We start from the raw sequence: 13,111 nt of genomic DNA, 5'->3' as shown, positions 1-13,111 counted from the left end.
GAACTGGGACAGAGCATGAGCAAGGGCATAGAGGCATGTATGTTCATGGCATTCAAAGCGGTCAGAACAAAAAAACCTGGGGAGGATGAAAAAGGGGCTGAAGATAAGAACATATAATATCCTTCAGATTATGAAGAATTTTGAATGATATATAAAGGCAGACTTTATCCTGTAGGCTGTGGGGAGCCATTTAAATTCAAACCTGAAAGTGATATTTATGTTAGTGTTAGGTGGGTTATATTAGATGGATTAGTTGGCAGTAGGATAGAGAATAGTCTAAAGGGTTCTTAACCTTTTAGAGCCTCGGTAATTTTTTCTGCTTAATGAGCTAATATTAACACCTGTGCAACTACTTTCAGGGTTTTATGAAAATTAAGGAAATAATGTATATAAAAGCACTTAAAAACTTTATAGCCCCCAAAAGATTATTGTTGTTGTTACTAGTTTTTCCGAAAGTTAACTTAATTTGAGTGAGGTGTTTTAAGGGAAGCCAAAATAAGAGAATTTCTCACCTTCGCTTTAAAAATTTGACAATCATTTTGATTTCTTGATTTAATTAGAAAATGTTGGTAGTTGATTTCAGGACAGTCACATGTAAGAATTGCTTCCATGGCTGTTGAGATAAGTAGGCCTAGACTAAATATTTTTAGAATAGCTTCTTTGGAGTCCTAAGACCCATGGTTCATTCTAGATAGGTTCAGGATTGTTATCTATGTACAAGAAAAAGATTGGCACACCCACTAGGGTAACTAAAATAAAAAAGACAGACAAGAATGTTGGTAAGGATGTAGAGAAATTGGAACCTTCATTTGTTGCTGGTAGGAGTGTAACATGGTGCAGCCACTTTAGAAAACAGCTTGATAGTTCCTCAAAAGGTTAAACATTACCTTATGACCCAAATTTTTACTTCTAAATATAAGAGGAATTAGATCCTATGTCCATATAAAAACTTGTGCACAAGTGTCCATAGCAGTAGCATTGATAATAGCTGAAAAGGGGAAACAGCCATCAACTGGTGAATGGCTAAACAAAATGTGCTGCATCCATACAATGGAATATTATTTGGCCATAAAAAGGAATTAATTACTGATAACGTGCTTCAACGTGGATAAACCTTAAAAGCATTATACTAAGTGAATGAAGCCAGTAACAAAAGACCATATACTTTATGATTCCATTTGTGTGAAATGTCCAGAATAAGCAAATCCATCAAGACAGAAAGTAGGTTAGTGGTTGCCAGGGGCTAGCAGGAGGGGAGAATGGTGGGGGTGGGGGTGACTGCTAATGTGTATGGTTTTCTTTTTGGGGTGATGAGAATGTTCTAACATTAAATAGTGGTGTTGGTTGCACAACTTTGAATATACTAAAATACCACTGAATTAATATACTTTAAAAGGATTAATTTTTTGGTATATAAATATCTCAATGAATTTGTTATAAAACAAACAAAACACAACAAAAAGAAAGAACTTAGGCCAGACTCTCTGCATACGTAGAAACAGAGGTTAGTAACTGATAATAATTATTTGAGTATTTCAGGTACTTAGCACAGTGCCTGAACATAGTAAACACTAAAGTCTTTGTTAAAAGAAGAAATATTATGATACCAAAAGGAGGAATCTTGGATATAAATTATTGCAGGGATGTAAGGCTGAAAAAAAAAAGGTGGTAAATAAAAACTCGATTAGAAATTATAAGAAAACTGAAAAGGTAGCCAATTCCAAAGTAAATATGTAAAGATGAATATGTTTTCTATATATTTGCAATTACCTAGTCATGAAATATAATGAAAAATATGTTATTAACAAGAGTAATATAAAATATTAAAAAACTAAGAGTAAACTTGGCAAGAAATGTACAAAAGCCTATATGGGGGAAAATGACAAAATATTGCCAAGGAACATCAAGGAAAACTTGAAGATACACCATCTTCATGGATGGGAGGACTTAATATTGTAAAGATATTACTTTTCCTCCAAACAGATCCATATATTGTATGTAGCCCCATTTATTTATTTGTTTGTTTGTTTATTTATTTTGGCTGCGTTGGGTATTTGTTGCTGTGCGCAGGCTTTCTCTAGTTGTGGGCGAGTGGGGGCTACTCTTTGTTGCTGTGCATGGGCTTCTCATTGCTGTGGCTTCTCTTGTTGTGGAGTATGGGCTCTAGGCACATGGGCTTCAATAGTTGCAGCATGCGGGCTCAGTAGTTGTGGCACATGGGCTCTAGGGCATGCAGGCTTCAGTAGTTGTGGCGTGCCAGCTCAGTAGTTGTGGCTCGCGGGCTCTAGAGCACAGGCTCAGTAGTTGTGGTGTACGGGCTTAGTTGCTCCGTGGCATGTAGGATCTTCCCAGACCAAGGATTGAACCCATGTCCCCTGCATTGGCAGGTGGATTCTAAACCACTGTGCCACTAGGGAAGTCCTATAGCCCCATTTTTGGGGGAAGAACTACCTAAATGATTATAATATACATCTAGAGGAAAAAATGTCCAAAACAAATCCAAGAATAGTCAAGAATCTTTCTAAGAGAGGAATTATATTTACTGTACCAAAGAGTAAAGTACGTTTATAAAGCTATAATACTGGCACAGGAATAGCAGACAGATCATAGAGTAAAATAATGGGAAAAAATGCCAGCATTTATTGAGCAGTTACTCTGTGCTTTGTGGGTATTTAAACACCATACAACTCTATGAGGGTAGCTATATTATTATCTCCGTTTCACAGATAAGAAGACTGAGATTCAGAGAGATTTAGTAAATTACTCAGGGTTATATAAGTAATGGCAGAGCAGGAATTCAAACCGATGCTGACTGCAAATTCATTGTTATTAATTAGTAAAATTTAATTCTTGGAGATTAACCTTAAGTAAATGAGGTTATGTAAAAATACTTAGATGTAAGAACGTTATGTACAGCATTGTTATAAGAGCCAGAAGTTAGGACTAACCTTAAACATCAAGCAGCAGAGTATTGGTTAAATAAAGTATAGTACACATCTACAATTAAAGACTATGTATGGTCATTTAAAATTATATGAAAGAATACTTAATGACACAGTAATAAGGATAGCTATATTAAACCGAAAAGTGGATTACAAAACAGTATATATACTCATTAAAAAAATATATATGGGGGCTTCCCTGGTGGCGCAGTGGTTGAGAGTCTGCCTGCTGATGCAGGGGACACGGGTTCGTGCCCCGGTCAGGGAAGATCCCAAATGCCGTGAAGCGGCTGGGCCCGTGAGCCATGGCCACTGAGCCTGCGCGTCTGGAGCCTGTGCTCCACAACGGGAGAGGCCACAACAGTGAGACGCCTGCGTACTGCAAAAAAAAAAAAAAAAAAGTATATATATATATATATATATATATATATATGAAGAGAAAAAAGATAGAGGAGATTTGTATCAAAATGTTATTTTCTCTGAGTGGTGAAATTATGAATGATTTGTTTTCTTTTTGCTTCTCAATATTTTCTATTTTTTCCACAGTACAGTATGTTTTTTCTCTAAAGAAAAATAATTGCAGTAAAATTATTGTGTGTGTGTTTTTTTTTAAGGTGTGTGAGTTATTCACCCTGCCAGCCGGGTTAGCAGGTCCTCTGTGCTCCTGTAGGCCCCTGTGTTCCCCTTTTTCGTAGTGATCATAGTGTATTATCATTTACCCTTCTAACTCCGTAGCGTCTGGAATAAAGTCTGGTGCCAATCATTGTTTCGGTCAATCAATATTTCAGTAAGGAAGGATGAAACAGAGTGGGAATGAAGGGGAGAGGGAGGGAGAAAGGAAACCAACCTACGCAGATGTGGATCTGAGGTTATTTTTCCAGCTTCATTCCTCAAGATCCAAAAGTAGGTGGTGGATGGTATATTACTTGTATAATTCCTTATACTAATCCAGGAAATGAGTTGAACCACTTATCTTTAAATTCTGATTGTGGAAGAACAAAAATATATGTGAAGGAATTTACCTACAAAGAAAAAGAGGCGTTAGGCTTCCTACATTGAGAGAGGCCAGAGTGAATCTTTCAGAAATTATTGAGACAAATGAAGGCCATTTCAGTAGAAAAAGCTGCTGTGCCACCCACTCTCCCATTCTCCCTGTCCTTCCACCAGTTGTATCCAGAAAGCCATTTTCAACAGAAGATTTGGCAGGTGACGGAGTTGTTGCCTGGTTGCCTTTCAGACTTTTCTCGGTAAAAGATCCTAAGGGAGCTTGGGGACTGTCTGCTGACCCAGCTGCTCACATCATGTATCTATTTAAAAATTTGGGGAAAAGCCAGAGGATTGAACTTCATATAACTCTGTGTTATTTTTATTTCCAGGAAGGGGAGCAGTTTGTGAAGAAAATCGGTGGTATTTTTGCCTTCAAGGTGAAGGACGGCCCTGGAGGTAAAGAAGCCACCTGGGTGGTGGACGTGAAGAATGGCAAAGGATCAGTGCTCCCTAACTCAGGTCAGTGCAGTGATGACTTCATTTATAGGAGCACTGACAAGTTCACAAAGAAAAATGGGGGCCTGCTTTGGTGTTTTCCAAAAGGGCTGGCTTTAGAGTTACAGGACCTTGTTAAAGAACTGGGGAATCCTTGGGAACAGGAATAGGTCACAGCTGCTTCCTCCCAAAGACTGGAAGGCTCCATCACTGTCACCAGCCGTAGGCTTTGGAATTAAACAGACTTGGGTTTGGAGTCCTGGTCCTGCTACTCACAGATTCTGGCCTTGAACAAATTATTTCACTTCTCTGGGCTTTGTTTTTTTCATTTGTAAATGGGAATAATAAATGGTACCTATTTCATAGGGTCACGTGAGGATTAAGAGCATTATCTCCTGATTGGCCTGTGAAGCATATGCTTCAGTGTATGGTTATGTGTCCTCAGAAGACCTGTCTGTACTCACTACCTCCACTTCTCTCACCCAGTCTTTCTCTCACCCATTCCAGTCAGCTTTGGTTCTCATTGTTATCCCAGAGCTGTTCTTGTCAAGGTCAGGTAACCGCCATGTTGGTAAATTGAGTGGTTAATTCCCAGCCCTCATAACTATATTATTCTTCCAGGCTTTCTTCTTACCTACTGGCTGTTCCTTCTTGGCCTCTGTCCCTGTTTCTTTCTGCATCTCTCAAAGTCTAAATGTTGGAGTGCTCTAAGGCTCAGTTCTATCTACATTTAGTCCCTGGGACTCTCATCTAGTTTCATGCTTTTAAAACCGTCTCTACACTGATGACTCCCAGGTATCTTCAGTGTGAACTCAGATACTGAACTCCAAGGTGTATATCCAGCTGCATAATTGACAAGTTTACTTGGATCCTTAGTAGGCATCTCAAGGCTAACATGTATGAAATTGAACTGCTGATCTTCCTCCCACTCCCCTTTAATTATGTTCTCCTCCAACTGTCTTCTGCATCTTGCTAAATTGCTCCTCTGTCTTACCAGTTCCTCAGTCTAAAACCCTTGAAGTCATGCTTAGCTCTTCTTTTTTTTTTTAATTGAAGTATAGTTGATGTACAATGGTGTGCCAATCTCTGCTGTACAGCAAAGTGACTCAGTTATACACATATACACGTGCTTTTTTTAATATTCTTTTCCATTATGGTTTATCCCAGGAGTTTGGATATAGTTCCCTGTGCTATACAGTAGGAGCTGTTGTTTATCCATTCTAAATGTAATAGTTTGCATCTACCTTGGCTCTTCTTTTTCTCACACTCTACAGTGTAATCCGCCAGCAAATTCCATCCTATACTACTACCACCTTGGTCCTCCATCATTTTTTGCCTTGTCTCCCTGTTTCTAACCTTCCGCCCTGTTTCTGCACACACCAGCTGGAGTGATCATTTTAAAACTCAAGTCAGCTCACGGGGTAAAAACCAGGGTTCTTATAATCACACCACATGATCTGGCCCTAGTCTTCTCTGTCTTATTATACTCTCCCTCACTTTGCTCCAGTCACACTGGCCTCCTTGTGATTGCTTGAACGTGGGCGTTCGCAGTTCAGGGGCTTTCTACTGCCCGGAGTCGTCATCCCTCACATATCCTCATGGCTTGTTCTCCCATTTCCTTTGGTTTTTGCCCAAATGTCACCTTCTCAGTGAGCCTTTCCCCAACCACACTTCTAAATCACACCCCCATTACCATTCCCTATTGTCCTTTTCTGCCTTATTTTTCTTTATAGCACTTACCGCCATCTGATACCATATCTTATTTCTTTGCTTATCGTCCATCCCCCCCACTTGAGTTGTAAGCTGCATGAAGGCAGAGCTTTGTGCCTCTTAGGTTCACTGCTGCATTCACAGTGCCTAGAATAGTACCTGTCACATGGTAGGCCTTCAGTAAAATAAATAAATAAAAAGTGAACAGCAGAATGAATGATGCTCAGTAAGTGGTAGCTATATTGTATGTTATGTTTCTCTCAGAGAGAGCCTGGTGCGATTAAGAGATGGGATGGATAGGAACTAGCGTTTTAGAGGGCTATACTATGAACTTTGAAAACGATTTTATATATAATCAATCCCTTAAACCTTTTTGAGTAGAAAAGTGAAAGTCAGAGCTGTGTTTTAGAGGATGAAGCTGGTGTATTCGACCTGATGAATTAGAAATGAAGAAATCAGAAGCAGGGAGAGCAATTAGGAGGATGGATGGTACCACCATCTAAGTAAGCAAAAAGGATAGCCGAGTGTTGGCAGTGAGAAAAAATGTTGTTGTTACATGGTAGTTGCTAGGGGTGTTTGGGGTGAAGTTGATGGTACTTGGAAGCTGTGAAGGAGAAGGAGATCTATCAAAGATGGTAGAGTTCATTATTGCTACATTACTGGGGAAGGTCCTGGAGGAGACAATGTCATCAGGAGCACAGGTGGAAGGAGGGTTAGCCTTAGCAAGGAGGGATGGATACTTCTTCCTCTAAGAGGGGGTAGATAAATATTCAGGGGCATTTTGAGGTACAGAGGGGTTTGGCAGAGATCCTGGAATAGAGTTTAGAGCTTGGAGAAAGGAGAAGATGTTAAGAGCAGTGTTATATGTACTGTTGAATAAGGAATCAACTAGAGATTAATGAAGGAAAAGCTGAGTGGTAGCAAGGGCATCTGGTGTGGGCAGCATTTTTTTTTCTCAAAATGAGTGGGCAGAAAAATAACTAAGTTTACATTCTGTGAGCTGCCATCTAACATGATGTACGAAGAAAAACTAAATGCTTCATCTAGATTCTAGCTTTTAGAAATAAAAGGAACTTTGGGGAAATAATGCCAATTTTTTTAAATGACTGAATGTTAATGGTTACTTCAGGATTATATATTGACATGTCTAGACAGATGTCAAGGTGATTTTTTTTAAGTTTTTATTTTTCTTTAATTTTTATTTTTATTGGAGTATAATTGCTTTACAATGTTGTGTTAGTTTCTGCTGTACAATGAAGTGAATCACCTATATGTATAAATATATCCCCTCCCTCTTGGACCTCCCACCCACCTAGGTCATCACAGAGCATCAGGCTGAGCTCCCTGTGCTATACAGCAGGTTCCCACTAGCTATCCCTTTTATACATGGTAGTGTATTTATGTCAAACCTAATCTGCCAATTCATCCCACCCTCCCTTTACCCCCCCGGTGTCCACATGTCTGTTCTGTATGTCTGTGTCTCTATTCCTGCCCTGCAAATACGTTCATCTGTACCATTTTTCTAGATTCCACATATATGTGTTAATATACGATATTTGTTTTTCTCTTTCTGACTTCACCCTGTATGACTAACTCTGGGTCCATCCACATCTCTACAAATGACCCAATTTTGTTCCTTTTTATGTTGAGTTATATTCCGTTATATATATGTACCACATCTTCTTTATCCATTTATCTGTTGATGGACATTTAGGTTGCTTCCATGTCCTGGCTATTGTAAATAGTGCTGCAGTGAACATTGGGGTACATGTGACTTTTGTTTTTAATGTAACTTTTTTTTTTAACTTATTTTATTTTTTTGGCAGCGTTGGGTCTTCATGGCTGCACGCGGGCTTTTTCTCTAGTTGTGGTGAGCGGTGGCTACTCTTCGTTGTGGTGCATGGGCTTCTGTTTGTGGTGGCTTCTCGTTGCGGAGCACGGGCTCTAAGCACGTGGGCTTCAGTATTTGTGGCATACGGGCTCAGTAGTTGTGGCTCACGGGCTCTAGAGCTCAGGCTCAGTAATTGTGGTGCACAGGCTTAGTTGCTCCGCAGCATATGGGATCTTCCCGGACTAGGGCTCGAACCTGTTACCCCTGCATTGGCAGGTGGATTCTTAACCACTGCACCACCGGGGAAGCCCACACGTGACTTTTTGAATTATGGTTTTCTAAGGGTATATGCGCAGTGGTGGGATTGCTGGGTCATATGGTAGTTCGATTTTTAGTTTTTTAAGGAACCTCCATACTGTTCTCCACAGTGGCTGTATCAATTTACGTTCCCACCAACAGTGCGAGAGGATTTCCTTTTCTCCACACCCTCTCCAGCATTTATTGTTTGTAGATTTTTTGATGATAGCCATTCTGACTGGTGTGAGCTGATATCTCACTGCAGTTTTGATTTGAATTTCTCTAATAATTAGTGATGTTGAGTATCTTTTCATTTGCCTCTTGGTCATCTGTATGTCTTCTTTGGAAAAATGTATGTTTAGGTCTTCTGCCCATTTTTTGATTGGCTTGTTTGTTTTCTTGATATTGAGCTGCATGAGTTGTTTGTATATTTTGGAGGTTAATCCTTTGTCCATTGCATCATTTGCAAATATGTTCTCCCAATCTGAGGGCTGTCTTTTCGTCTTATGTTTCCTTTGCTGCACAAAAGCTTTTAAGTTTAATTTAGGTTCCATTTGCTTATTTTTGTTTTTATTTTTGTTATTCTAGGAGATGGGTCAAAAAAGATCTTGCTGTGATTTATGTCAAAGAGTGTTTTTCCTATGTTTTCGTCTAAGAATTTTGTAGAGTCCCGTCTTACATTTAGGTCTTTAATCCATTTTGAGTGTATTTTTGGGTATGGTGTTAGGGAGTGTTCTAATTTCATTCTTTTGTATGTAGCTGTCCAGTTTTCCCAGCACCACTTATTGAAGAGGCTGTCTTTTCTCCATTGTATATTCTTGCCTCCTTTGTCATATAGTAGGTGACCATAGGTGCGTGGGTTTATCTCTGGGCTTTCTATCCAGTACTATTGATCTATATTTCTGTTTTTTGTTCCAGTACCATACTGTCTTGATTACTGTAGCTTTGTAGTATAGTCTGAAGTTGGGGAACCTGATTCCTACAGCTCTGTTTTTCTTTCTCAAGATTGCTTTGGCTATTTGGGGTCTTTTGTGTTTCCATACAAATTGTAAATTTTTTTGTTCTAGTTCTGTGAAAAATGCCATTGGTAATTTGATAGGGATTGCATTGCATCTGTAGATTGCTTTGGGGAATATAGCCATTTTCACAATATTGATTCCTCTAATCCAAGAACATGGTATATTTCTCCATCTCTTTGTGTCATCTTTGATTTCTTTCATCAGTGTTTTATAGTTTTCTGAGTACAGGTTTTTTGTCTCCTTAGGTAGATTTATTCCTAGGTATTTTATTCTTTTTGTCGTGATGGTAAATGGGATTGTTTCCTTAATTTCTCTTTCTGCTCTTCTGTTGTTAGTGTATAGGAATGCAAGAGATTTCTGTGCATTACTTTTGTATCCTGCAACTTTACCACATTCATTGATTAGTTCTAGTAGTTTTCTGGTGGCATCTTTAGGATTTTCTATGTGTAGTATCATGTCATCTGCAAACAGTGACAGTTTTACTTCTTCTCTTCCAATTTGTATTCCTTTTATTTCTTTTTCTTCTCTGATTGCTGTGGTAGGACTTCCAATACTATGTTGAATAAGAGTGGTGAGAGTGGACATCCTTGTCGTGTTTCTGATCTTAGTGGAAATACTTTCAGTTTTTCACCATTGAGAATGATGTTTGCTGTGAGTTTGTCATATATGGCCTTTATTACATTGAGGTGGTTTCCCTCTCTGCCCACTTTCTGGGGAGTTTTTATCATAAATGGGTGTTGAATTTTGTCAAAAGCTTTTTCTGCATCTATTGAGATGATCATATGGTTTTCATTCTTCAATTTGTTAATGTGATGTATTACATTGATTTGTATATATATATATATATTTTAGTTTATAACAACAACAATTTTTAATGGAAACACAATATAAAAAGATCTAAATTGTGACATAAAAAACATAAAAGGAGGGTAAGAGAAAGGTAGAGTTTTATATGTAATCGAAGTTAAATTGTTATCAACATAAAAAAGACTGTTATATCTATAAGCTATTTTATGTAAGCCTCATGGTAACCACAAAGCAATAACTTACAGTAAATTCACAAAAATAACGAAAAGGGAATCAAAGCATACCACTACAGAAAATATGATTGTGTGTATTGAAGAATCCTTGCATCCCTGGGATAAATCCCACCTGATGATGGTGTATGACCCTTTTAATGTGTTGTTGCATTCTATTTGCTAGTATTTGTTAAGGATTTTTGCATCTATATTCATCAGTGATCTTGGTCTTGAATTTTCTTTTTTTGTAGTATCTTTGTCTAGTTTTGATTTCAGGGTGATGGTGGCCTCGTAGAATGAGTTTGGGAGCATTCCTTCCTCTGCAGTTTTTTGGAAGAGTTTGGGAAAGATAGGTGTTAGCTCTTCTCTAAATGTTTGATAGAATTCACCTCTGAAGCCATCTGGTCCTGGACTTTTTGTTTGTTGGAAGATCTTTAGTTATAATTTCAATTTCACTACTTGTGATTGGTCTGTTTATATTTTCTAATTCCTTCTGGTTCAGTCTTGGAGAGTTTTTTCTTTCCAAGAATTTGTCCATTTCTTCCAGGTTGTCCATTTTAATGGCATATAGTCGTCATTGCAGTCTTATGATCCTTTGTATTTCTGTGGTGTCAGTTGTAATTTCTCCTTTTTCATTTCTAATTTTATTGATTTGAGTCCGCTCCCTTTTTTACTTGATGAGTCTGGCTAAAGGTTTATCAATTTTTTTTTTATATTCTCAAAGAACCAACTTTTAGTTTTACTGATCTTTGCTATTGTTTTCTTTGTTTCTATTTCATTTATTTCTGCTTTGATCTTTATGATTTCTTTCCTTCTACTGACTTTGGGTTTTCTTTGTTCTTCTTTCTCTAGTTGTTTCAAGTATAGGATTAGATTGTTTATTTGAGATTTTCTTGTTTCTGGAGGTGAGATTGAATTGCTATAAACTTCCCTCTTACAACTGCTTTAGCTGCATCCCATACGTTTTGGGTTGTCATGTTTTCATTGTCATTTGTTTCTATGTATTTTTTAATTTCCTCTTTGATTTATTCAGTGATCTCTTGGTTATTTAGCAATGCAGTGTTTAGCCTCCATGTATTTGTGTTTTTTACAGTTTTTTTTTCCTGTAATTGATTTCTAACCTCATAGTGTTGTGGTCAGAAAAGATGTTTGATATGATTTCAATTTTCCAAGGTTTGATTGTGACCCAAGTTGTGATCTATCCTGGAGAATGTTCCATGTGCACTTGAGAGGAAAGTGTATTCTGCCACTTGCGGGTGGAATGTCCTATAAATAGCAATTAAATCTATCTGGTCTGTTGCATCATTTAAAACCTGTGTTTCCTTATTTATTTTCATTTTGGATGATCTGTCCATTGTTGTAATTGGGTGTAAAGGTCCCCCACTATTATTGTGTTAGTCTTGATTTCCCCTTTTATGGCTGTTAACGTTTGCCTTATGTATTGAGGTGCTCCTGTGTTGGGTGCATAAACATTTATAATTGTTATACTTTCTTCTTGGATTGATCCCTTGATCATTATGTAGGGTCCTTCCTTATCTCTTTAACAGTCTTTATTTTAAAGTCTATTTTATCTGATAGGAGTATTGCTACTCCAGCTTTCTTTTGATTTCCATTTCCATGGAATATCTTTTTCCATCCCCTCACTTTCAGTCTGTATGTGTCCCTAGGTCTGAAGTGGTTTCTTGTAGACAGCATATATACGGGTCTTGTTTTTGTATCCATTCAGCGAGGCTGTGTCTTTTGGTTGGAGCATTTAATCTATTTTCATTTAAGGTAAGTATTGATATGTATGTTCCTATTACCATTTCCTTAATTGTTTTGGGTTTGTTTTTGTAGGCCTTTTTCTTCTCTTGTGTTTCCCACCTAGAGAAGTTCCTTTAGCATTTGTTGTAAAGCTGGTTTGGTGGTGCTGAATTCTCTTAGCTTTTGCTTGTCTGTAAAGCTTTTGATTTCTCCATCAAATCTGAATGAGATCCTTGCTGGGTAGAGTAATCTTGGTTGTAGGTTTTTCCCTTTCATCACTCTAAATATATCCTGCCTCTCCCTTCTGGCCTGCAGAGTTTCTGCTGAAAAATCAACTGATACCCTTATGGGGATTCCCTTGTATGTTATTTTTTTCTTTTCCCTTGCTGCTTTTAATTTTTTTTTTTGTTTTTTTGATTTAATTTTTCTTAGTTTGATTAATATGTGTCTTGGTGTGTTTCTCCTAGGATTTATCCTGAAGGGACTTTCTGCACTTCCTGGACTTGGTTTGCTATTTCCTTTCCCATGTTAGGGAAGTTTTCAACTATAATCTCTTCAAATGTTGGTGCGTTTAATGTCCCAGAGGTCTCTAGGACTGTCCTCAATTCTTTTCATTCTTTTTTCTTTATTCCGCTCCTTGGCAGTTATTTCCACCATTTTGTCTTCCAGCTCACTTATTTGTTCTTCTGCCTCAGTTTTTCTGCTATTGATTCCTTCTAGTGTATTTTTCATTTCAGTTATTGTGTTGTTCATCACTGTTTGTTCTTTAGTTCTTCTAGGTCTTTGTTAACATTTCTTGTATTTTCTGGATCCGTGCCTCCATCCTGTTTCTGAGATTTTGGATAATCTTTTTTTAAAATTAATTAATTTATTTATTTTTGGCTGCATTGCGTCTTTACTGCTATGCACAGGCTTTCCCTTATTGCAGTGAGTGGGGGCTATTCTTCGTTGTGGTGCGCAGGCTTCTCATTGCGGTGGCTTCTCTTGTTGCGGAGCACGGGCTCTAGGCACGTGAGCTTCAGTAGTTGTGGCACACAGGCTCAGTAGTTGTGGGTCATGGGCTCCAGA

The 13,111-nt window shown here is 38.1% G+C and overlaps 1 protein-coding gene across 3 annotated transcripts in view; it reads left to right on the top strand.

The window, feature by feature from the left end:
- Positions 1–13,111, top strand: part of SCP2 (sterol carrier protein 2) — a 160,977-nt gene that overhangs the window by 136,169 nt on the left and 11,697 nt on the right. For all 3 annotated transcript variants that reach the window (XM_029228512.1, XM_029228511.1, XM_029228513.1), the window contains one exon: positions 4,319–4,448. In XM_029228512.1, the coding sequence (XP_029084345.1) occupies positions 4,319–4,448 (130 nt within the window). The remainder of the gene's footprint in view (positions 1–4,318; positions 4,449–13,111) is intronic.

The sequence above is a fragment of the Monodon monoceros genome, unplaced genomic scaffold, assembly GCF_005190385.1.
Source record: "Monodon monoceros isolate NGI ecotype Baffin Bay Population unplaced genomic scaffold, NGI_Narwhal_1 Super_Scaffold_18, whole genome shotgun sequence".
NCBI lineage: Eukaryota > Metazoa > Chordata > Mammalia > Artiodactyla > Monodontidae > Monodon > Monodon monoceros.
This window is presented reverse-complemented; position numbering and strand designations above follow the sequence as displayed.